General features: G+C 40.0%; 1 protein-coding gene across 5 annotated transcripts in view; it reads right to left on the bottom strand.

The window, feature by feature from the left end:
- Window positions 1–9,533: 9,533 nt before the first annotated feature.
- Window positions 9,534–27,042, bottom strand: part of LOC131248268 (uncharacterized) — a 90,729-nt gene continuing 73,220 nt past the window's right edge. For 3 of the 5 annotated variants that reach the window (XM_058248462.1, XM_058248464.1, XM_058248465.1), the window contains 16 exons: window positions 19,517–19,643; window positions 19,320–19,423; window positions 19,084–19,221; window positions 18,882–18,968; window positions 17,471–17,617; window positions 17,248–17,385; window positions 17,075–17,122; window positions 16,830–16,976; window positions 15,977–16,038; window positions 12,327–12,480; window positions 12,038–12,229; window positions 11,847–11,951; window positions 11,427–11,561; window positions 10,568–10,762; window positions 10,003–10,104; window positions 9,534–9,845 (listed from right to left, as the gene is read on the bottom strand). In XM_058248462.1, coding sequence (XP_058104445.1) covers window positions 9,693–9,845; window positions 10,003–10,104; window positions 10,568–10,762; window positions 11,427–11,561; window positions 11,847–11,951; window positions 12,038–12,229; window positions 12,327–12,480; window positions 15,977–16,038; window positions 16,830–16,976; window positions 17,075–17,122; window positions 17,248–17,385; window positions 17,471–17,617; window positions 18,882–18,968; window positions 19,084–19,221; window positions 19,320–19,423; window positions 19,517–19,643 — 2,034 coding nt within the window. In that variant the 3' untranslated portion in view covers window positions 9,534–9,692. Of the gene's footprint in view, window positions 9,846–10,002; window positions 10,105–10,567; window positions 10,763–11,426; window positions 11,562–11,846; window positions 11,952–12,037; window positions 12,230–12,326; window positions 12,481–15,976; window positions 16,039–16,829; window positions 16,977–17,074; window positions 17,123–17,247; window positions 17,386–17,470; window positions 17,618–18,881; window positions 18,969–19,083; window positions 19,222–19,319; window positions 19,424–19,516; window positions 19,644–27,042 lie in introns of those variants that run through there. The other 2 variants (XM_058248466.1, XM_058248467.1) reach the window with 2 other exon arrangements.

The following is a 27,042-nucleotide window of genomic DNA, read 5'->3' as shown; positions in this document are numbered from 1 at the left end:
CTGCAGTGTGGTCCACTTAAGTTTTGGAACTGCCTAATTTTCGGAATCATGTTCTAAGCATGTGGAGAGAATGATGGACGGGTTGGATTTCTCACGGACATCTCGGTGGGCCGCACGGAGCTACTGACCCGAGCAATTGAGATGTGGGCGCAGGCAACTCGCGTCAAAGATACGACAGGCCCGCCAAGCGAGTCCACTTTCTTCTCATACGTGCTGATGTATCCACATGTGCGAGGTCGAAGCCGATCATCAAGAAGCCGAAGCCATGCAGATGTCTACGCCCAAAAATCAGATTGGTCCACTGATCAAATAGACCACGCCAAGAAAATAGATGGACTGTTAAAAGATACATATGGACGGTCCAAAAATTCAACGTACGTGTGCGGCCCACGAGACACACAGACCAGCCCAATTATTCACCCATGAATTTAACACCTTTGGCCCGCTTGATGTCCGACCAGGATCTACCACGTGTGATCGACTACTCCAGGACTATCGGACTCGCGCGACTGTATTTCATATTTCGCATTTCCCCGCATCAAAGAAAGTGGATCCACATCGTAATCGGAACCGTACGTTTTTTGCAGTCTGATCTATATTTGCTATGTAAGAAAATTGAATAAAAATATGTTTTTGACCATTACCATCCGTAGATGAATTAAGAACAATGAAAAGAAAATTTCCAATGGCTATTATTCAACTTTAGAAATCAATTGTTAGGATCATCATTTAATCTTGACCGTGGGATTATACCTTTTCATTATAGTAAATAAAATATGAACGGTTCATATCATCTCACCATCTCAGCATGTGGGTCCAGTGGGTGGCGACACATTCTGCATTCATAGTCGCGACAGAGTAAAAACGAACTCCTAGGAGTTAATAACGAACTGGTCACACTAAAATGCGCCCCCGACGACACTGCTACATTCCGCCGCATATCTCTCTCATTAGACAGAAGAACGTCTCTCTCCTTCCCCATTCTCTCGAAGATAGAAGAAAGGAAAACTATAAAGAAAAAGGATCGAAAGGAAAAAAAAAAGATAAAGAGAAAGAGCATCATCTTCCAAGGAAAAATGCTGACAAGAAGGCGATCGTTAAGCGATTTCTCTCCCTGCAACAGTACCAATCGCAAGTACGTGAAAGCCGTTGGATGTTGGGCCACGACCGAGTCGGAGGAAAACGAGTTTCAGCTTGATGATTCAAATGTCAAGACCAACTCAGAGGTGCTCGGCAAGAAACTGGATTCAGTCGCCAGCTTCAAAACGTGGAGCATGGGCTCCTTCTTGGAGAGATGCCCTACCACTCCATCTCCTATCTTGAGCCCCGTCAGCTCCCTCGCTTGTTCTCCTCCTGCCGAGCTCTTCTTCTTCTCTCATCCCTCCGCCGAGTTATCTACTCAACTCAGCCCCACAAACAATAACCAGGTATGTGTTGACTCGAAACGGTGTAACTCCTTGAAGGAAGAAAACCCATGTCTTCTTTCTTTCTTTGTTGTTTTTGCATGGCCGTCGCCCCGACATCATCGTTGTCGTTTGTGTTCTTTTCTACATTTCATGGGTCGATTTGATTTGGGTTTCTAGATATGAATTTTGGAAATCACATTGCAAGAATCACATATGGAGTGGGGGCCAAATGCAGCCATTTTTGCATGATCATCAATTGCTTGTATTTAAAAATAGTAGCAAATGGTCCACATTCAATCCCAAGAAGTCCGGTCACAATTTTCAGGATCATCTAGTAGGCCTGATTCTCGGACTCTGGCCCATCCACCATTAGTTCCCACAAAATGAACGGCTCTGATAATGAATGTAGTCCCAGTGATTTCTAGTGATTTCTTTCATTCATTAATTCAAATTATCATCATTTCTTTCATTCTTTAATTATTTTTCTTCTTTTCTGGATTGCCATTCCTTGAATTTTCAGAGCTCCTGCATTATCTCTAATACTAGTAAGAAACCCGCGTCAGCTGAAGAAGATAAAAAAGAAGAAGAAAGAGACAATGGAATGGCTTCTCACAGTCTGTACAGGCCCATGCTGCAGAGCTACCAGTTATCTGCAAGAAATACAAGAAAGAGCTTCGGCTCGGATAGCAAAGGTTCTCCTCTTCCCATTCTCTTTTTATTTTACTGGCATTAATTGATTTAAATCACAGGGACAATGCTAAGGTTGGTGATCATCCACCCTACCCGTGTCATACAAACCAAACATGATCGTTCCAGACGTGGGGCCCATTGTTTGATGAGCCAGAAATTCTCCCTGATTTACCAATCCTAACTGTCTAAAATAATCTGTGAAGAACAAAGTGGTCAGTAGTTGAAACTCGTCAGGAAAAATCAAGATGGTTAGATCATTTGAACAGTGAGATTTTAATCAGATGGTCCGAATTTTCTAAACATGTATGCCGTTGAGGTAACGACTCATGACTATTTCGACAATAGTCTAGTCCTAATTTCAGTATATATCTGTTTGATTTTTAATGTAATTTCTCATTCCATCCGTACAACTTCTTCTTCTTTATTTTTACAGAGGTAGAAGGTTTTAAGCAAGACCATCATCACAAGCCAAAGGCCACACCAGAGAGCAAGTCGATAAGAACAATGCAACGATGCTTATGGCATGAACTGGAGTCTGCCAGCGATGAATCCGTCATTGCAAGCTGTGATGATCAAGCATCACTCTGCATTGTATTGCCGGTCATCAATGAAGATAAAAAAGAAAGAGGACACAAAGTGGATCTTGATGAATTCATCAACGGTCCCCATGCACCACTGGATCGGTCCATAGGTATATGATTATAAGTGTTCCACTAACATCTTTGAAATACATATAGTCATGGTGTTGGATGGAGCAAATACCTTGTATCAGTGTGTATAAAACAAGGAACGTGATTGGATAGCATGCCAGATTAAGGATTTGGATTTTCTTTGTGGGGGCCCCTCTTATCAATACTCTCTTACCATTCCACAGATCATGATCGGATATACACTGAGAACATGGTGTATATTCTCCATGTTTCGTTCCTAGTTAGAACAAGCAATAACAGCTTAAATGGATATTATGATTTTTATTTTTTTTTGTTGGGTTAGTTTGGTTGATGACTGTGTTCTGTTCTGAAATATATAGATGGTTATGAAGGAAGCAACCGCAGTGGGTATGGAGATTCGGACGTGGAAAGCTCGGTCAGTGAACATGGACGATTACCGTTTGCTCAGTTGCATGCAAGACCTGGCAATTCTTTAATGACTGGTATGAGGAGGAACGAAATGGAGACCAAGCTTATTGCATGGAAGGAAGCTAAAGTTCTTAAACTCGTGAACAGGTATAGATGCTTGTGTTTCTTCGTTGGGCATCTTTGCTCTCTCTCTCTCTCTCTCTCAACGTATACATGCATGCATGCGTATATTAAAAAGTCAACCTTACCTAAGTTAACGGTAAGGTCGAGATCTGCGGCTCCACCATGATGTGTCGACACCCACACTCATCTATGACTTAGGCGGGCCACAACAGGGAACAGTCAAAGGCCACACCAAAACTTTCGTGATTATTTGTGAGTCCCTCCGAGATGTGATTTATACATCTAATTGCTTCATTGTGTTTGTCCCGCCATGATGTGGGGTTTTGCCTACGACATTTCAAAACTCAGGTGGGCCCCAAGAAGTAATTTTACATGTTGTGGGCCATTTAAGTTTTGGAAACAGCTATATTTTTCATGTTTAGATAACACTCAAACGAATTTAGATCCTTTACTTGGCACAAACAGAAAAATCTCACTTATTGTTATTTAATTAGACCACGTTATCATACACTGCATTTAATTAAGCAGTGGTGACAACGTGAGTGATGACATGGACCAATCATAATGACGGGGAACAGTATTATCCTGCTTGTGGCCAACAGAGGATCGAGATTGGTAGACATCATGGTGGGCGCACGTAGCTTGGCCTTAACTTACGGCAAATAGACATTATAAGAACATTTTCTTACGTCCCTACAAACCAAATTAAGCTGATTGCGTCCTGCCCCACTGGAGATATTCCAGTCCAGACAGGGGCTCTGTATGGGTTTTATTCGCGGCATGCATCCATTGTTCCATATAATTTCCGAGAATGGGACAATCTAAAGCCCAAGTGTACCACAACATAGGAAACAGCTGTGATGGTGATACCCACCGTTGAAACCTTCTTATGGTAAGTTCATATAGATTTGGATGAAGGCAAAACACAAATATCAGCTTGATCCAAAACTTCTTCAGCTCCCAAGATGTTTTTAACGGTGGGCGTTCAATTCACGGTGTGTGGTCCACTTGCGATTTGGATCTACCTATGTTTTTGGGTTCATACGCTAAAATGATCTGGAAAATGGATGGACGGAGTGGATAAAACTTATACAGCACGGTGGGCCCCACAGAGGGACGGATTTTCGTTCAGGCGGGGGAAGGACGCAAATAAGAGGCGACCACTAATATCCGCATGACATGTGGAGTGCAGTCTAAGGAAGAAAGAGGCGGAAATAAACGAGTGGGAGTATAAGCAGACATCAAAGGCGAAAAGAGAGTTGAAGGAATTCGAGGTTGTACCCTTACCATACGTGCATGCATGCTATTATCTTCAATAGAAATGGCTGGAATGCTAAAATAACATTACTTACATGTTTGTGGTATGTGGAAACAGAAGAAGATGGAGAAGAAAAGAGAGAGAGCATATGAGAAGATGGAGAAGAAAATAAGGAGGGCCGAGAAAAAGGCGGAAGAGAAGAAGGCAAAGGATACGCATTCCGTCTCGAATAAGATAGCCAATATATACACTGCCGTCGACAAGATCCACTCTACAGGAAAGCTCCCATGGAAGCTCATCTCTCTTCTCATCTGCTGCTAGCACCCATCTCTCTCTCTCTCTCTCTCTCTCTCTCTCTCTCTCAACGTATACACTCACACTTACGTATTCATTATAAGCATGGGATTCGAGAGATATTTGTCGGAGGAGAAGATTAAAAAGAAACAAAGTATTGAATTACTTACACCTTTATTTGCAGGCTTGATGTCTGCTGTTTTACTGATCTCTAATATTGTTGCTTTGACTATTCTAGGGAATTCAACTAAACTAAAATTTTAAGGAGGGAATGCTCCGATGCTGTCGTAGCACTGTAAGCATTAATGCTCATACTTGCATTCGTTCACCTTGGGTGTGGTGTCCCCTAGGCAGGTCTGCACCATGAACACGATAAGGTGCGCCTGATGGACTCAAATGGATTTCTCCCACAACACTGTGAGCCCAAAGAGGCGCTGCGAGAACCAGTTGTCAGTTGTTGTAGAGAATCCCGGCTGCCCAGCGAACGTAGACCTCTGGTCTTGTTCTCTAGCCGCGTTTCCCATTTTCATCTTAGACCTTTGCCCACTGGGTATTTTGGACCAGCGTGGTCCTTTTTGGTAAGGTAATTTTCATGGTGTGGACCCCACTGATGAATGGCCAGAATCTAGCACAAGGGCACAAGTTGGCACATACGCAACCAATTGCCCGTCCAATCTCGCCTCATGTGTATAGGAACCCATGTATTTAAAAAACAGGATGGATGATCTACGTACATTTTTTTTTTGTTAGCTTGTTAGTACACCCCACTCACAGTTGACACTTCCCTGTTAGCCATCCCCACTAGGGATCGATACCAAGACCTCAGGGTTGAAACGAGGTATCTTTCACTCAGTCTACCACTTGAGCTATGGATCAGGGCGTATGATCTACGTACATGTGGCCAAACTGATGGGTTGACCATTCACGGGTCCCTCCCGATGAATGGCCTGGATCTCAAGTGACCATGTCAGGTTGGGCACAGAGGAATGGCTTGGCCTAACACTTTTCATTAGTTATATATTTATAATACTTATAATAATGCACCAATAGGGAATTATAAACCCTACGTGTACATTGGACATGCTATTCAAATCGTCCAAATCGTGAGCCGTTATGATGGGGGAACATTGTAATGGCTGTAGACATGAAAAATGGTCAACAGTAGGAATCCAATCAGCAAATTCTCCGTTAAAAAGAGTTAAAACTATCTGTCAATCAATATGACCTAGAAGAGGTAGAAAGCTATGCAAAGTAGGTCCTGCTATTTGGACGGTTCAATTTGAGTTGAGGCATGTTGCATGTACAATTTATTATTATTATTTTTTTTTTGGGTGCCTGCGTGTCAACCATTAAACATCCTAAATTATCAAGCAAATCCCAGAAACATTAGGACATATGGATGCCTAGTGTTGATGCAAGAACCTGGACCGCACTCTTCAAACCTTTGAGCACCTGCACGGGAGGAAAGCACAGGAGACCCTGACTAGAGTAGGGGACCCTCCGATGCCAAAGTCAGGCTAGGAATCTGAGTCTGATAGTGTTGAGGACTTTAGGTCAGAGAATGTGTACCTTTTCGTGCAAATGGATCCTCAATTTATAGTGTGGGTAGGACATGATAGCCCGTGATCTCTGGCACGATCTTAGCCGTTATGCGAGGTGTGCGCGAGTGATGAATGTTGACGGTTACTGTGGAATCACACAGCGGACAGTTATGCATGAGTGATGGGTGTCGACGATTATCCTAGAATCACGTGTATTAAAGAAAGATTGGCCGCCTGACAAAGAAGGTAGGTCAACACGACTCGGATCGGCATATCATAGGTCGACACGACTCAGCTCTGGGCTCGGCACGACTCAGATCGTCCAACACGTCTGTCATGCTTGCATCTCCTTAGTTCAACCATCATGGATGGTTGGGACCAATCCGAATTAAGTCCTCGATTATTTACGCCGAAGCCAAACTAAGCCAGTCGGTTGGTTGGTCGGGGATTGTTACGAACAGCTCGGAACTTTTGCACTGGTCGGCATTAGCCGAGCCCTCGTTCGCCTGTGTTGTTGGCTTTTCCGAGCAGAGGGGTGTATGTCATCCTGACGGTTCCTTCCGTTCTTGATGAGCTCTCCCTCGAATTTGCCAAGCTAATCAACCCCCCGAGTCTATCATGTCCGGGTGCTTCAGGACAATCCTTATGAGGCACACAAATGAGAGCTCGGAAGCGTCTACCACCGAGGACCATGCTTGGGAGTGTGAAGTCTAGCCTCCCTGAGTGAGATGGCACAGGATCATACGCTCGTCAGCCCGAGCTGACCTTGAAGGTGGTCGGAACATATTTATCCACAGCACCTACCATTAAGATCCACATTCAGTGGAGAAAGAAAGGACCAAATATCAAAGGGTTGCAACCGTTTAATTTCGGGTGTTTCAGAGGAACCATCACGACAACCATTGGGACCAAAAGACTGCATTTGCTGATGAGCAGTCGATGTTATTTTTCTCGTGGGCAACTGAGATGATATTTGAAGATGCATGCGCCGGTGTTTAGTTTCACCCCCTTATTTGGGAGATCGCTTCTAAGAGATGATGATTCATTTATTAGTGACTCATAAAAACGTGGTTCGGCTATCTAACCGATTGGGATCCGATGCACAAACGACATCCGATGGACCACCATAGAGAGTCCTACCTTAAAAAAAATTATTATTATTATTATTTTTTTTAAAGCACACATTTGATCGAATGGACAGCAGCCCGCAAAACTTACAGTAAAACCAGGATAGATAGTTTTCTGGGTGCCAGGTGCACTGCCGATTCATTCATGTTGAGGGTGCCTGGTGATCAGGACGGTTTATCTGCTGGGGCTAGAGCTGGACACGAACCGACCTAGCTAAGTTAACTCTCTCAACTAGGATCCAAAGTTAGGTTCGGGATCTTTTTTATAGTTTGAAAAAGTTTCTTTCTGAGCTTGAGCTTGCTCGAGCTCGACTAGAATGCTACTCAGTTCGGTTTGGTCTGGTGTGTGTGTATATATATATGAAATGTAATGGTACGATGAGGTCGACCTCATGGCGAGTTCCCATGAGGTCGAGCTGTGTGGCCCCACCGTGATGTCTGTCGAACCTGACACGGCTTATATATATATATATATATATACACACACACACACACACATTCCATGGTGACACACACACATCCACCATTCCTTGGGTGGGCCACGCCACATACAGCACTTGAGGGGAGTTACACTCCCATTAAAACATTCATAATTATTTATTGGGCCCACCGATATGGTTCTAAAATCCAGCCCATCTATTATGTGTCCCACCTGGATGAGGGGTCAGACCAAGTTTCAGCCTCATCCAAAACTCAGGTGGCCCCACCAAGTGATTTTATACATTTTGGGCATGTCTTCACATAGTTTTAGATTTGTATGGCCTGCGTGAGTTCCGTAAACGACTGATTTTTGAGATATACCATAACCTAAAGGGGACCCATCAAATGCACCATATTGATGTTCGACATGCATCATGGTGGGGCCCACACAGCTCAACCTCATGGGAACTCCCCATGAGGTCAACCTCATAGTACCATCTCTCTCTCTCTCTCTCTCTCTCTCTCTCTCTCTCTCTCTCTCTCTCTCTATATATATATATATATATATATATATATATACACACACACACACACACACATGCATGCACCGAGCAATCGAGTTCGCCCTAAATTCTCTTTCCTTTTTTTCGCCCTAGCCAACCACAAAACCAACCCTTCCCTTTCAATTTCAAATATCTCTCTCTCTCTCTCTCTCTCTCTCTCTCTCTCTCTCTCTCTCCATAGCCAGCCGTCCTTCCCTGTCCTAGCACTCGACCGTCCCTGTCCGAGTATTTGGCTGTCCCTATTCGAGCTCTCTTATCCAAACACTTGAGCCAGTATCTCTCTCTCAAAAACTTGAGCTCGAACTCAATTTTGGTTCGAGCTGGCCCAAGCTATTGACTAAATCGAGCCGAGCGGACTAGTCAGGCTCAAGGACCGAGCCTAGCTGAACTCAAGCTGAGGTAGGCTGCTGGCCGAACCGAGCCGAGCTGTTCCAAGCTCGACTCGGTGTCCAGCTCTAGCTGGGGCACATTGGCGCATTATTAAAAAATAAAAAATAAAAAATCCTAAGATTCTACAACTCTTTGCAATCTGAGCTCAACATAATTCAGGTTGCCTAATCTTTGACGGTCATAAATTCATTAGTCTTGCACGTCATCCGGTCTGGCAAAATTATGGGCTTCCAGCCACGTCCTTGGTAGGTCCTAGCTAATCTAATTACTGAAGAAAGCTCTAATGTCATGATATCATGCATGGAGAAAGCGAAGCAAAATAAAGCAGAGATAGGCCCTGCCAAGGCAATCCTGGGCAAATCTGAACGTCAGTCCTAAGCCATTTACGAGGTATCTCTAGTTGATAAGCTGGCCTAAGTGGTAGGCCACCACGTAACTGTTTTACCAGTTTCAACAACATGGCACATGATGGGCCTAACACCAGCTAGGAGATAGCCCCTGATTCACCCCACCATAGATGCGTTATTTGTGGGAAAAATCGTCACTCTGCTCTGTTTAAATTTTATTCTTTAGTTCTTGTTCTTAATTTTTTAATTTCCTGGCATTGATCCAATGAAAATGGCACATATAAAACTGCTGCTGCCAGAATAAACAGTCACAATATGACTTTCTATTATGAGAATTTCATTTACCTATAATACAGAGCTCCTGATGCCTGGCCCCTGAAAAGACCCATAGAAACTAACTACAGTACACCATGAATGTAAGATCCGATTGGTTTTCAATGTTTCCAAGAAGATTTCAATGAGCATTATCAGAAACCCCACCTGGGACCATCCCACCATCCATAGTCATCATGCTGCCATAGGGTCTTGCCAGTAATTCAAACAGTTCATCAACAATCTTACGCTCATGCCGAATGAATGGCTGGTTCCAGAAGTCATTCTGTGGATTCTGCAGGGAGCAGGCAACCATTCAATTTACAGAAATATCACCCATATTGCTAGAGAATGAGAGAGAATGATGATTAGTTGGACAAAAGAGAAAATAAGGCATAGACGACAGAAAATCAATGGTCGGATTCTATGTAGCTACTCTACCACATGGTTACCTTAACGAGCTTAATAAAGGTGGCCAGCAAGCCCCATGGATGAGGTTGCTTGACAATGAGACGCTCTAACAACACCCTCATTATTTGCTCCTGAATGACATCCTGCAATCACAAGGAAAGTCCATAAAATACTAACACGTCGGATGGAGACAACCACCCCCAAATAATGTTGTCCATAAAATACTAACACATCAGAAGGAAACAACCACCCCAAATTATGAAGGGTACCCCTTTGGATGACTCTATAGCATGTAACTCACTCCATGATTTATTTTTTTAAAATCTCCACCCACTATTTCTAACTTTGGAATCCGAACAGAACAAATGTGCGAAAGGTAGAAGAAAAGGTGCATGCATTTTTAAAAAATGCGGATATCATTTCCCAATCGAAATAGCAAACTGATAATAATACTAAAAATGACATTTACTTCGGCCAATTTTGTTAATTATGAAACATGATGACAGCTCCTGCAGTTTGCATAACAATAGCGAACAAAGTATTCTACATCCTTCCTATTGAATTTAACTGAACATAAGTTGAATTATGAACAGAGCAAGTCCTCACCTGGCTTGCTTCTGAAAACAAATAGAGAAGGACCAAGGAGAAGTAGAAGGTATGGCTGCTTGGGTAACGTAATTGGTTGGCAACTGAATTTAGGAAAAGGTAGCGCCCTTCTGGATCCAAATCTGTTATCATAACCTGGAAAATGTCCATGGTAGGACTGACTGAAAAGTCATCCACGGGAGTGGTGTAGATAGCCTGCAATTCCCCGAGAAATAAGCGTCCAAGTAGAGGTTCCATTTTCAATGGTGTTAAAAATCCAGTAAAAAATCAACCAGTTCTTTTGTCAAATGCAGAAAACGCATCCTTCAGTGTTTGCACTATATGAAGAGGAAACATATCCTTTAATATTTAAACCTTACTGGCTGATGAAGAATCAAGTACAGATGCCAAAAAATCTTTTTATGCAGGACTTCATGTAACAAAGGAAAGCCGATTTTACCAAAAGGATCATGGCACTTCTTTCTAGGAACTTCCCTTATAACTTCTATCTTGCACTAATGAACAAACTATAACCCAGATCTAGCAACAGCATTATAATTGGTGATAATTGGCAGATATTGAAGGCCATTTGCATCACCTTTTAATGCATGCCTCCTGCCTCGCAAAACAATACTCAAAGTTCAATCTTGGAGGTGCATCTGATACAGCTGACTAATTTGAAAGGTTTAATAGTGTCCTTTTGGGAAGAAATTATAAGCTGTTTCATTATTTCAGAAGCTTTTGTTCAATTCCAGAAATTGGGGTATTTTTTCTCCTACTAGCCATGCTGAACATAAAAGAGTTTTAAAACTTGTCCTCTTTCACATTCTTGAAGAACTTAGTGGACCCAGAGCTAGAGATAGTGCAAAGAAAGGGTTACCTGCATGCCTAAGTAAAGCACGAGGGAGTTGATCAGGGGTACATTGTACCGAGTCCCAGCCAGTGCCGCCTCGCTTTGGGGAAGCAGCAGACTCTGGTTTAGCTCCGCTAAAAGTGGAGATCCCTTTTTCCATGACTGCAGCAAAATAAGGAAACAGCACACAAGGTGAGTAGAATACAGAAAAACCAGATGATTAACACAGTGAGTGTACTGCATCACTAGTCCAAAGACCCAGCTACCCAACTCACCAAACTAAGTGAAACTGAAGGACAATAGAAAGGTAACAATGCACAAAGCTATGATGATAGTTAGCCTGTACAATTTTATAACAGAAAAGCCTCGTTTGTTTTGTAAATAAAACAATAACCAGTTCTTAGTATAGTATTTTGAATCACGACTGGGACTCCAGAATCCAGGTACCTTGAGATACTCATCAATTTTAGTCTTAATTTGCATTGCTTTGATGGCACCATCAACCTCAGAGAGGATGCATGGTGACTGGCTGGATTCAGGGACCAAATCAACCTGCATATGTTAAAAGAAAAGGGGTTAGTTGTTTAGTCAGGGATTAATGAACGATGATGCTGCTAACGAAACCATGACACAACCACCTTTAAGTTGGGAGTTAAAGGATAGGGCAGCTCCATATTGTGGGGAAAAGCACAGAGAATAATGTTTCGCATTTGAATGCAACTGGGAGGGATCACATCGCAGAAGCTGAAATAATAACCACAAAGGAACTCTGGAAAATCATGAAGCAGTAACAGCAGGACCCTTAGAGTTCCTTTGTATAGAAAGCGAACCTGCACATGGGCAAATAGAGATAAAATGTCAAAATGCCACCCCAAGAAACTCAATTTCCTGCGAACCAATCATCTGAATATGGCAACAAGAACAGACCGTTTCTCCTAGTTCATCATTCCTCACGTATGGCTCCATGAATTTGAACAAGTCTATGAGCAAGCGATGGATGAAAGGCCAACCCTTGTGAGAGTTGGACATGAGTAATTGTGGCATGAAACTTCTGTGGCTCACCAACTCAAGCCATGCAAATCTGAAAGGAACTTCAATTAAAACATGACCACACTGAAGGAAAATTAATGAAGCATATACCCAGTATCGAATTAATGAATAATCAGCTATTTAATAAAACTTGAATTCTCAGACCAAAAAATAAAAAATAGCAATATGGAAAATTCTAGCTATTTTGCTCACAAATTCCTAACACATTAACAGCCAGAGGAGATAACTGATTCAATCGTGAAGGAGAGCATCAGGCCAAGAAACGGCACATGCATACACAATTTGGAGAAGTTTGGGATCTGAAATGGCTTACAACAGTTCCAAAACAGGACGACGCAGAGATCCCAATATTAGCAGAAAAGACAGATCCAACTCAGCCCTTAGAAGAGTGTGTTTTGAAGTAGATTTCAACGGCAGCAAAAAAGGGTACTTTACGGAAGGTTTGCAGATCAAATATCAGGGTGACATCATCCAAAAGTAGATATCAGCATCTCCATATCAAAAGGTTCTTTTTGTCAGATGTATAGCCTCATACAATTGGGTTTAATGGTATAAAAGGGTCCATCCACAATTCCACAAGTGGTAAATCTAGCTGTTGAAGGGAGTTAGTTTAGCAATTATGTAGGGCTATTTGGCACCTTTAGGAGTCTTTACTTAAGGTTTCTAGTGCGTGGGTGAGACTAGGAGCTGTTTTACAGCCGCAGTTCAAACAGCTGCTGCATTTTTCCTTTCCTGTGGAAAAGATGAAGTACGTTTAATCGATTTTAAGGTAGTTGTGAACCCTTCTATTAATCGCAAGAATTCTGTCCTCCTTTACCGACAATAAGCTGAACACAAACCAAGCCAGCTCAGTTAGCTCGATCGGTTCAGCCCGATTTTGCTTGGCTTGGTTCGGCTTGAACAGCCTGTTCGGACAGGGCCAAGACCGAGCTGTATGCTACCCCTGTTTGGTTTGGCTCCAACCTTGGCCCGGTTAGGCTCGGCTGAGTATGAATGTAGTATAAATACAAAAAAAAAAAGAAAAAAAAGAAAAAAAAAAAAGAAGAAAAAACCCACCTAACTTCTAAGTTTGCAACCCCACCCGAGTCCCGACCAAGCGGCAAGCGCCCTCCTCTCCTCCTCTCCCTTCCATTTACCCTACACACCCGACCAAGTACCCTCCTCTCTTCCTCTCCCATTCTTTGAATCACATCTTCCTCTCTCTACCTACACCTGACCGGGCACTGCCTGCCACACCTAACTCCCATTTCCCTTTGCTCTCTCTCTCTCTCCCTCTCCTCCACAGAACCACAACAACCCAACCCGCCCAAAAAAGAGAACTCGAACCTGGCTCGAAACTGGCAAGAACTTGAATCGGCTCGATTCGATTACCAAACAGGCCAAACTGACCAGGTTGGCTCGATGAAAGATGAGCCAAACTCGGGCCAGGCCCCTTGGCTGAATGAGCCCAGCTGAGCTGGGGCAGAGTACAGTTCTAGCAAACCTATTTGTGAATGTTATGGTTTTTCTGGATGTGCTCGATTGCCAGAAAAAATTGTTTACAGTTGCTGGAAATTCTGCGTGATTGCCGGAACTCATCCTGGTTGCTAAAAATTGAAGATTGGGGAATATTTTGTTGATTACTGCAGATACTCTCATTTGTGCTGAAACAATTTGGGGATTTGTTGCGAATATTCATTTTATGGGTGGAAATCGTAATGCACCCCTCAGAGCCCAGAATAGTTTACGATCACAATCGATTGGGTCCATTAAATCCCTTGACCAACTGCATCAGTTTTGGCATCGTAGAAATTTTCAGAAAGAGAACTGAATTTGATAACTCAAATGTCCAATCCAATGGTCAGATCACCTAAAGATCAGAGCTATCAAAACCTAGAGACCGTGATGAAAATGCGTATGTCAGATCAACTTATGCAACTAGTGTAACAAAGGAATGGATCAGGCAAGTGAACAGTGGAGCAAATCAAGATATCACACATGATCTGACAGCAGTGGAAAATTTGAAGACCTGGTTTACCATAAAAGACGTGATCACAGGCGTGGGCTCAACAATTGTGATTGGTTTTGAGATAGATCCACTAGCAATTTATAGTTTGATGCACCCGAGGCATTTTTAGACTGGTTAACGAGTGTTGAACAGAGTCCATTGAATGGATGAAACTACCAAATCATAAAAAGGTGAAATCAGTAGTAACAAAGCAGGGCACCAATCACATAGTAGACCCAACTTCAGCTAACATGTGAAAAAAAAAAGAAAAGGAAATTCGAGATTGAGAGCCTGCAGAAGATGAAAGGAAGGCTTAAACTGAAACTTTTGCCTCCGCATTATGTGCATGACCTCCTTTTCAAGTTTCAAACGTTCATCCGAGGAAACGGAACTGTACATATCTACATAGATGAATCCTACAAGTTGATGATTGAACAACAGGTAAACAAAATCAGAGCATCAAATGGTGGTATGTTTCTGGCCTTGATGCAAAACAAAGGTCAAAATCTTTCATGACATTGAGTGATGAAGATGAAGCCATCATTCTGTTATGATGATCGAGGAGAAGATTGAGGGTCTGATGACGAGATTTGGGAGATTTTCACAAGATCGAGAAGTACCTTCTAAATTGATATTCCCAAGATTGAGAAGTACCTTTGAAATTTGGGAGATTTTCACAAGATTAACGAGGGTCTGATCAAGAAGTCGTGGCAAATGAGTTGTTACAAAGACTTAACAGAATGAATAAACAGTTATATATGCATGTGTGTGTGTGTGTGTGTGTGCATATATTATATTTAAATAAGATTGAAGTAAAAAAAAGTTCAGTTAGAATGATTAAAATTTCTAAATGCATAAGCAACTATTTATATAGACAATCAAATAGTGGGTTGATATTATTCTTTGCCTCTCTTAAATCCTTCCTTTTCAAGTATTTCCCATATAAATTGATTTGTTTCTACTAAAATCTTCCATCATTTGCTCAATTGTATCAATGGTGGCAACCATCAATTTCTGTTTTAAATTCATCCCCACTTGTTTTGAATAAAACAAGTTTGTTTTTAAATGTATTTAATTTGGTTTGCCCCAAAAAATGAATGTTTTTTCCCCCTCATCTTCTGAGTTTAAAATGGAATTTTGTTCACAAGATTTAGGCTATATTCTTTGCTGCTAAATATTTTCTTACACTCGTGTCTAACTAGAAACGTGCTCGGTAAGTAGAAGAATTTTGATTATGGTTGAAGGACCCGAGGGAAGAACCTAAAAGGGCTTGAATTGAAGAGATGATAAGGGATAAAAAAAGCTTGCTCACTTACCAGATTGATTGGCAAAAGAGGATTTTCATTGGGCTGACCCCAAATAGCTAGGCAAAGGTATGATGAAGATGATGAGGCTGATGATGAGTAAGTTGCTTTCTAGATCTAAATTTACAATGCTCTCATCGATCTGATTGAAAGACTAGTACTCTATTACTTAACTAATTATTTTCTAACAGTATTATAATTAAAGAAAAAGACAATAGTAAGCACATCATACTGACCTCCAGCCAGGAACTTTCAGAGGCTGCAATGCATGGAAAGCATCGGCAAATGCCGTCAAGACCTGAATGAACCACATTCATAAGATAAAGAGGCATAGACAATAAGACCTAGGGCTGTCAATGAGCTGGGCTGGTCTGTTGGGCTCCTGGGCATGGCCTACTTCCGGACTTGGGCTGGCATATGTGGCCCAAGGGCTAGGCCCATGCCTAAAAGTGAAGCACATTTATTAAACGGGCCAGGCTTGGGCTGTTTATAAAGGCCTGTCAGCCCATGCTGAGTCTAGCCTGGCCTGTTTATGGTTTCCAAGGGTATAATATAAAAAATTCCACTCTTTCTTCTTTTTTTTTTTCAATGTATTTTTTGAAATTTATAATGGCTAATCTAGATTAGACAACTTATTAATGGCAATTAACATTCTTCTAGATGACTAGATGACTATTAATAGCAATTAACCTTCTCTTAGATTAGACAACTAATTAAATGCAATTAATAACAATTAACGTTCTCCTATATTAGACAACTTATTAAATGCAACTAATAGCAATTAACATTCTTCTATACTAGACAACTTATTAAAAACAATTAACATTCTCCTAGATGACTATTCCAATTCTAGTAAATAAGTTTGCGCGTGGGCTAGGGCCAGGCTTGGGTTGGGCCAATTATTAGCTTACAAGGCCAGGCTCGAGCCTGTCCATTTTGGCTGGTCACAGACCCAGGTCGGTCTTGGATTGACCTTGGCCCGGTCTAAATCTGGCCCGTTGACAGCCCCAATAAGACCTGAATGTGCCACATTCAGGCCAGATAAAGAGGTGTGGACCATAAAGATGATCCAAGGTAAGCAACTCGTACCTGAAAGTTGGCACCATCAAGGACAGTGTCAGGGGAACCAAAATCCGAAAGCCAGTTTACAAACAGCCTGAAATACAGCCTTGGGTTGAAAGAGGACTTATTCTCTAAAGCATCTTTTTGGATAACTCTCACAATCACAGACAGAATCTGCCAAATATCATGATGAGAACAGTGCAAGTAACAGTAACACCAATGGAAACAAGAAAAGAAAAATTAAAAATAAAACACATTCTGTTTATCTTAACCTTGGCTAGAAGAATGACTTTAATAGATCCCTGATCCACTGCACAGTACTAAACGACAAAAAAGACAAAAGAAAAGTCATTAAATAAGTACAGAAAAAGTTTATTGAGGTTGATGTCACTAGCAAAATTTGGTATAACAGAGAAATTACCAACAAACACATAGGCATCATTACCTTGAGAACTAAAACCACAAGCTTTGAATACATATCAATGGCAATAAACGAGAGATCATGGGCTTGTTGAGGTGATTGTAGTGACAACACATAGAGATTAGTCACTTCAGAGAATAGACAACGTGTCACAGAAAGTTCCTGAGATTACAGAGGGAAAAAACAGCTCAAATTTTCAATGATTTGGAGATCTCCTGCAAACATAACTATAAGCATGAAAAGTTACCGTAAGGATGCAGAAAAAGCGATCTGTGATATCATCACCTTTAAGTAGCCCACTTTGCTGCAATTGTGAAATATAATGGGCATAAGATGCATCATTCATACCAGGAAGTTCACAAATCCGACACCATTCAGCGAAGAGATGAGAAACCTGCAGCATTTTAATGGACATCATTGAGAAAAGCAACAAATATAACTATCTACCAGCTGCTCAGTGATTTTGCCCATAGCAGATATCATTTTACAAATAAATGGACTGATTATATCTTTTCCCTATATCAAGCACCAAATTTGTTAGATGTTAAATGTTCACCTAAAGAAGCGGAAACAATTTAAATTAATACTTCAGCTGAAAAGGAAAGAAAAATGCATAAAGTAGAGACATATGCAGGGCATCTGCAAGTTGGATATCTCATCTGTATTCTCACACTTTACATTTTAAATAAACCTATTAACCATTGACCTAGAAAGAATTCACAAGCTAAGATGGCATGTGCTGATAAGGAGACATCTTTTTTGAATTCTAGAAGTTTAGAACCACGATGAGTGTTGTAGAATAATAGCGTTTTGTAACTTACACTAGTATCTAGATGATCCAACATTATAAGATTTACTTGAGATTTACACGTATTAGTATCTAGATGATCCAACATTATAAGACTTACTTGAGCTTTACATGTATTTGCATTGACTAAAGTGCCAGTGAAGATACAATATCCATGCTGAGGTTCATTTGGGTGTACCCAAAAATTGCTGCTGGAATGGACGAATATGGGTTTGAATGTATTTTTGAAGTAGCATGGAAAACTAGAAACTTTTTTCCTTTTTTCCCTTTCTTTATTTCTTTCTTTTTCTGCGAAACTTTAAGGGACATGATGTTGGGGAATGAAGGAACAACATGTTCATGGGATGAGCTTAGCTAAAATGATGATATTGAGACGGATGAGTAGCAAGACAATGATAGAATTAAAAATGAATGCATTCAAGGGAACTTAGGAGAACCACCAATAGCTACTAAGATGAGGGGAAGTAGACTTAGATGGTTTGTCCATGTGCAACGGAGATCCAAGAACTGCACTAGTTAGGAGTGAGTTGGTTCAAGTCGAAGGCTTTGAAGGGGCAAGTGGAAAGCCCAAAAGGATGTGAATGGAGGTGGTAAGGAAAAACTTGATTACATATAGTTTAACTAAGGATATGGTCTTTCATAGTGTGGAATGGTGGAACAGGATTCATGTAGTCAATACCAATTAGTTTGGATAATGCTTAGATGAAGATGATGGTGGTGATTTCTTTTTTCCGTTTTCCTTTTGTTTCCCTTTTTAAATTATTCCCACAATTTCCTTAATCTCTTCCTGTTTCTATATATGGGCATGATAAGAAATGCATTGACCATATATAATATCAGTCACAAAAACCTGATCTAGGAAACCAGCAGGATCCACAGCCACAGATTTGGTAACATCATGGTCCTCTCTACTTGCCAAGGAATGACCAGAACCAACCTGTTTCAAACAGATAGCTGATTAGTAGCATATGATTATTACAAGATGTCATCATGTCACCAAAAGATGCAAGTCAAAGTCTATTGTAAATAACAGTATTGAGATCTCTTCATACCTTCTTGTCCCTGGACTGTCTGATCATATCTTCGTTGCCAATATCAGAACCAGGAAGAGATACCACAGTGGAGCTGGAATTCTTGGCAATCTCAACCAATTGTTGCAAGGATTCTGCAGATCCAGGTCTTGAAGCAAGCTGCATTTGAAACAAATTATCAAAATAAAGAAATACAAAAGAAAAAAACGTTAGGAAAGAATAATCAATCACACTGTGAAACTGAAGAATGTTTGTACCTTTTCCAAAGTATCCATGAGACTGTAGAGTTTTGAGACACTTATTTGAGGCTCCTGAACCACCAATGTTTGGACAAGAGAAACAGAAAAATCTGTAGCCGCTTCTGTAAATGATATCCAACTAGTTAACCCTGTAGTCTGTATCAGCTGATCCAAAATTTTTATTAAGAAACTAAGTTTAATTTTCTAATACATACTGTTCCTGCCACCGTCAATAAGTTTGGCTAGGTGCACGTTGTACTCTGCAAGGTTTAGTAACTCGGAACGAATAAGGCGGACTGTTATATCTTTGTTGAACTTCCTCTCTTCATCTGAGTAAATTACCTGGCAAAGATGATTATAGACAATAAGTTAAAAGGAACATACAGAAGAATCATCGAAAAAAAAGGTAGAAAGTCCACATTGTTCTTTTACAAACCACATTGCCTTGTCAACTAATATAGTGGTGATACACATGGAGAACTAGTTCATCAGAACATATTCGTATCAAGTCTACACAAATGGTGGAAAGGTTTCAGATCCAAGATTACTCTGAAGGATTACATTTGCAGAAAATTCAGCCATGTGATCATCATCATCATCATCTAAGCCTTATGCCAACTACTTTGGGTTGGTTACACAAATACTGTTCCACCAGTCCACTCTATCAGGACCATATCCTCAGTTAAACATAGGTAGCCAAGCGATCATCATTTAGCAAAAAAAAACAACATAGAAAAAAAATTCATACATACACGACTTAAGTTAAATCATAATAAAGGAAAACATAATATTATTTAATATATACACAACTCAAGTTAAATCTTAATAAAGAAAAAATATGATATTATGTAATGAAACATGATTGTTTGATAGCATAATACTGAAGGTGTTAAGTCATTTATCAGATATGGGCTATTCTATAGCTCATCAACGGCCCATCTATTCTTAGGCCATAATGGGTATCTTTTGTTTGTTACTAATGGAATTATCGTAATTATCGAAAACTATGTCAATAAATGCAGGGGGCCGTGTGAACCCTAAACTCTCCTTTTCTCTTCGTCCTTATGCTTTCTCATCTTTTCTTCTTCTCTCTCTCTTTTATCAATCACGCCACATGGTATTAGAGCAAAATTGATTCGGGCATTGATCTTTTTCATCAACTTCTATATTCCCTCTCTTGTCCTTCTTCAATTTACTTGATATGAAATTCAAAGTCGTTGGGGGCCAATCTACATGAATTCTCTACCAACCATCATATGGTGGGTTGTGTCATCGTGAATGCGTGAGAAGCCCACTTTCTTATAACACCACTGTGATGGAAATAAGTGGGCCATTGCCCGTGGCCAAATCTGAGATCTAAAGCATGTGAAAGTAGTGTATGGCAAGGATTAGAGAACAAGTGCACGTGTGAAGTTTTTGGATCAATCAACACTATCAAGTGACTACGTTTGTTGATATACATGGTTTTCTAGAATTCATTTTGGACAAGTTAAAGTTAAACATTCTTCCATCGTGTGTTTGATTTTGCCCACATCAATGGATGTGAAGAATGAAGCCAAGACTAGTCTTTTGTCTTCATCTGAGTTAAATTAACTTTCAAATTACATCATCTAAACTCAATGAAGCAAATTGTTGATTGAGTGCCTTTAATTTGGTGCAGAGAAGTCCTGTCTTCGGTTCGACTGGTGTCCCAGTTGGTTCGACCGAATTAGGGTGGATTCTCGGAGAACATGTTGTCCACTTTTGCACGTTTTTGGTTCGACCAGATGGTTATGAGTCGGTTCGGTTCAGTCCAACCGACGGCATGCATAAGTGCATGATTATTTCCTAATCTTGTACGGGAGTGTGTGTGTGTGTGTGTGTGTGTGTGTGTGTGTGTATCTTGCTAATTGTGATTAGTGTTATAACGTAGAGAGCTTCAGAGCCAAAGAGGTTTTGAGGGAAAGCTAGGGTTTTCTACTGTAAGTTGTTCCATCTCTTGTAACCTTCTTCTGATTGTAGTGGATTAATCATCGCTTTGTGCCGCGGTTTTTTCCACGTAAAATCTCGTGTGGTCTCTGTGTTTGCTTGGATTTTTCATTCTCTATTGCTTGTTTAATTTGATTTGAGGTTGCTTCCACGCCCAACACAAATTACTTGCAATAGGCCACATCGGTAAAGGTTTTTCATGCAGGAAAAATGAAATTAAAGTCAAAGATTGGGTGGTGAAGGATGCTCAAATTAAAACATTGGTATGGAACAATATGGAGCCTCAAATTAGTACGAATGTTATCTTTTTCAAGACAGTAATGGAAGTTTAGGATAATATGAGAGAGATGTCTTTAGGTAAAACATATTTAACTTAGATCTACAAGTTATTGCAAAATATCTTCATTCCACAACAGGGAGATAAGAGCGTCAAAGAGTATTATTCAAGGTATGTGGGAAGAACTTACATATACCATCCCATCTACTAATTATGAGACTATGAGATGGCAAAGAGAGGAATTTTGTGTTGCTAAATTTCCTCTTTGGTCTTCATCCTAAGTTCGAGCTTGTCTAAGTTCATATCCTTAGAGGTAGTGAAATCCCATCCATCACTGAAGCAATTGCTTGCATTTAGCGTGCGGTTAGTTTACAGAATTCGCCTTCTTCATATTGTTCTACATCTGTTTCTGCATCTAACAAAGGAGATGGAGGAAGCAATAGTCATGGTAGATGTTTTGGTTTTAGAGATAATGGGGGAGGTCGCTTTGAAGGTAGAAATAATTTGGAACGGCATGGTAAAGATTTCAGTGATAACTGTAATTGTGGTTGTGATAATCGGCAGTTCGCTCATTGTGGTCTTAGTAACCACACAGTTGATACGTGTTGGGACCTTATTAGTAGGCGTGCTTAAGCGAGTCAAGTTCGCTCTTTTGATGATTGCAATGTCTCCAAGCCTAACTCCTCTGTTTTTTAGCCTAGTACTACAGGTGATATAGTTACATTGTTCAAGGAAGAATATGTCAGACTTCTAAAGGAGCGTTCCACTCACAAATCATCATCCATAGTTACTTTTGTGCAGTCAAGCATCGCTTGTCTTGCATTGTCTGATAGCATTCCCTTGGTCATTGACTCAAAAGCTTTTGATCATTTAGCTGGGAAGTAGAGTGTATGGTTTCAGTTAGTAATGTTGTCGTCCATATTTTCTATCACATTAAAAGATGGTAATTAACCAATGTGTCTGGGTTGGGTACTAGTCTGACCCCTTCGCTTTTCTTGACATCAGTACTTTACATCCCTAAATTTCCTTTGAGTTTATTATCTATTAGTAAGTAAACCAAATCCTTAAAATGTTTCGTCGTATTTTATCCTTCTTATTGTGACTTCCAAGATCTAAAGACAAGGAGGATGTTTGTTGGAGGCTATGAAGTGAATGGACTATAGTACCTCGATAGTGGAATAATTGGAGCTGCATTGCAAATAGATATCTCTCTGCATCAGTGGCATTCAAGGCTTGGTCATCCCTCAAGTAGTTCGAAGAGTCTAGTTTCATCATTGTTGCATGTGTGTAGATTTAAGTATGACTATATGAGGCTTCTAAGTTGAGCAAGTATCATAGAGCATCCTTTCTTCCTCGTGTGGACAATAGAAGTAATAAATCTTTTTATTTAATACATTTTTATATTTAGGGTCTAGTTCATCTTACTAGCATATTATGCTTTCAAGTACCTTATTATTTTTGCAGATGATTATTATTGTCTGACATGGCTATATTTGATGAAAGATTGGTTAGGAGAATTTCTTATTTTAAAGAAATTTATATGGAAATACAAACTCAATTGAAATACATTAAAATAATGCTAGGGAACATTTATCTCATGATTTTAACTCATATATTTCATCTCATGGCATTATTCACCAAATTTCATGTGCACACACGACAACAAAATAGGGTAATTGAATGTAAGAACCGTCATTTACTTGAGGTTGCTAGAGTGTTGTTGTTAAATATGAAGGTTCTGAAAATGTTTTGGAGTGATGCAATCTTAACTGCATGCTACTTAATAAATATGATGCCTTCATCGGCTCTAGATGGAAATTCACCTCTCTATCTTGTGTCCTTAATTCTTTTCTACTCTATTCCTCCAAAGGTGCTCAATTATATCTGTTTTATGCATCATCTTGATCACATTCATGACAAGTGTGAACTAAGGCTATCAAGTGTATATTTCTTAAGTACTCCCATACCCAACAGGGATACAAATGCTATAATCCTCTCTCAGAGAAATTATGTGGTAGCTGATGTCACATTCTTCAAACAATCTCCACTTGTGAATACTTGATGATATTTTTGGAGGTCCTTGAACTAGTGGACATTTCTGTCTGCTGGATTAAATGGAATTTGTTGTGGACTAACTATCTTGCGGATAATTTGTGCCTATGTGGCTTTTGGAGAGAATCCATTTTTATTGCATCCTTTAATGGAATATTTTCCCTTTTTGTGGCTTTGATGGTTCACTTTGTATAAACTTGCTGATTTCTAGATCATTATGTGGAGTTCCATATGATTTCTGGGTAAAGCTGAAGTTTATTTGTTGATTTTATAGTCACCTTGCGGAGTTCCTTATGATTTTTGAATAACGTCGGAGTTCACATGTTGATTTTATATTCACCTTGCGGAGTTCACTTGTATTGTGATTTCTGAGTGAAGCTGAAGTTCACTTGTTGATTTTCTAGTCACCTTGCAGAGTTCTATATGATTTTCGGGTGAAGCTGAAGTTCACTTGTTGATTTTTTAGTCATATTGTGGAGTTCATATGATTTTCGGGTGAAGCATAAGTTCACTTGTTGATTTTCTAGACATCTTGCGGAGTTTGCGTACAATTTGATTTCCATGGAAAGCAGAACTTCACATGTTGATTATCTGATTATCTTGATATGTTCATTCATATTTTGGTTTCTACCACATTTTATTAATGGTGAAATTATGTTGATTGTTTATATTTTTTGTGTATATAATCATGAGTAGAATTTCATTGTTGAATATATATTTCTATTTCTTGTGAATTATACTTGATATGAATGTTGGGTGTGTAATCTTAAAGAGTATTCCTCACTGCGATAGCCATTGACGCTATTGAAATATATCAGTTGATGCAGGTGTAGAGTGATATGACGTTATCCACCTGGTCACTGGAAAGGATCAGGTAGTTGGGGAACTAAAAGAGGTCCCAGTGGAGCATATTGAGCTTCATCATTAGTTGATAGATTTTCATTTCAGAATTGTATACTTTTGGTATTTGGGTTGTATAAGTCCTGTATAGGCACTACATTTGGATTTTTGTTATGAATGGAAAACTTTTGCTCAATGCACGGTTTACTCTGCTAGTAATTGCTGCTAACTTGATTGTTAACAAGATATTTAAGTTAGACTTGAATTTTAAAGGTTAAAACTCGGGTTTTCGAGAAACGAGTAGTATACTCGGGTTACAAAAACCGGGGTGTTACAATAGGATACAAGATCTTTAATTGTCGCTTCTTTATAAATCAAGCTTTCGTCATCTGTTGAATCTCTATTCAAATATAAGGCCATAGCCAAACTGGACAACTATCGAACCACCAAACTGCCATTTGCATGCAAAATCCCCTCAAAGAAACACATGCAACAATGCACAATAGGTGAGTGAACTACACCTATAAAGATTGAAAGGGAACTACACCCACAATCGCATGTGAAGACATGTAACACTACACAAAATGTGAGTGAACTACACCCACAACTAATAAGAAAGGCCTAATAAAGGAAGAAACAATGAATGGAAAAGAAAAGCACCAATGCTTCTAGAAATCCTTAATGTCAACGTTGGGTCGATCATTACGTTAAACATTTTGTGTGCACATTACCGCAAATACTTAACCTTCACTTGGTACATATACACTTGCGATGATGCCTCAAAACATGGAAGGAGAAGAGTAGCAACATCTTCAACCCATGTAATTATTGTAATGTTGTGCTATCATGATCCTTGTTTTATGATACATGTCCTGAAAGATTTCTGATGTATATTGAATTTGCAAACATGCCCATCATTGATACCATGAATCTGGTGTTCCTCTCAGAGAGAAATGTATCTGTTGACTATACATGTCGATGCTTACATGCATCCATTGCTAATGCATGCACACCTCATGCCCCCTGGATGGTTCTCCTAGTAGATTTGTTGTCAGATGACCACGTTACTAGAAGCCTACTCATGGAGTACATGTGTACATTGGCCATGCCTACCTAGGTGGAGGTTTGACGGGTACAGATTGCCCATGCCTCCTTACGGTGGATGTCTGAAGGGTACATATTCGGGTTGACGGATATCCAACCCAAGTAAGTGGATGATCATCCCACTTGACATGCATCTCATGACATCTCAGCACTCATGTCTGCATACATACCATTCCATTTTTGTTGTGCTATCTTATATTGTTCTACATATGAACCATGTTGGGTTCACTCACTAGCCTAGCTAGCTAACGTTGTGGATTAACAATCGTACAAAGACGAATGAGACTAGAAAACTGCATCAAGTGCTATAGAATTAGGTTGGGTTAGCGATGAAACCCAAGACCAAGGTCCGCATTTGGCAGAAGATAAACTTGCCACACTGGATGGATGATCTGTTTATGCAGTCGCTTTATGGAAGATTTAGTTTCCATTTGTTGTAGTTGTTGATGCTTAGATTAAATCCAGATTGTTTATAATTATGCTTTTATTGAACAATACTTGATATGTTAGTTGAATAAAGTCCCAAATGGGTGGATGTAGTTGAATTTCAGAACTAGTGATGTGATTTGAAAATGTGATGGCTGTGATAATGTAAAGGCATGGGTTCATATAGTTTGTCCGGATGTTTGAATGTTAAATGATGGTGAGAACTTAGAATACATTACATTACGCTTCCTATCAACTATATGATAAGTGGAATTATGTAAACTTGGTGTACGAGTCATGGACCGTAACTCGAGTCTAAGGGTGTACACTCTATATCCAATTTTCGGGGCGTGACAAACCGTGTCTTCATTGGATGTGGAACATTCCTCATGCACATGCATTAGACATAATTGCCTGACTAGCTTGACGAACAACTGATCTCCACCAGATGAACAACTGAATCTTGCACATGTGCCAGGTTGGTATGGGAGTGGAGACTGGAGAGCAAACCTACTCTTGCAAGAGCCATTGCATTTCTGCTACTCAAATAGTTGTATGGATATATGATGAAGTATTAAGGTAGCATCTACTAAAACACAATCATTGCATCACATGATAATGTCTTAGTTTAAAAGAAAATGTTATTAAAAAAATCCACAACACGAATTATTATCACTTTAGAACAAAGAATGCATGGCATCATTGTTTTCCATCCATTCCATCAAATGAGAACTGCTTAGTTTAAAAGAAAATGAAAACATCACAAGTGCAAAATGACAAATCTATGTTGTTTATTATAACAATTATCGCACTTATAACAATTATCGCACTTACAAGCGGGGCTAGGGGTTCGGTAATCCAGACCAATGGTCAGTCATGTCCTATTCTAGATGGATCAGTCCCAAAAAGAAAAGAGAAAAAAAAAAAAAAGAACTCCTAGATCAGAAGATCCCTACCAAGTTGAGTGTAGACAGTCGCTTTGTTTCTATCGATTTATGGGTCACAAATAGAAAGGTTACGACTTTCATATCGAGGATACATTTGGCCATGATGCATCAATCCTGGGGCGCAACA

The sequence above is a fragment of the Magnolia sinica genome, chromosome 6 (genome assembly GCF_029962835.1).
Source record: "Magnolia sinica isolate HGM2019 chromosome 6, MsV1, whole genome shotgun sequence".
NCBI lineage: Eukaryota > Viridiplantae > Streptophyta > Magnoliopsida > Magnoliales > Magnoliaceae > Magnolia > Magnolia sinica.
This window is presented reverse-complemented; position numbering and strand designations above follow the sequence as displayed.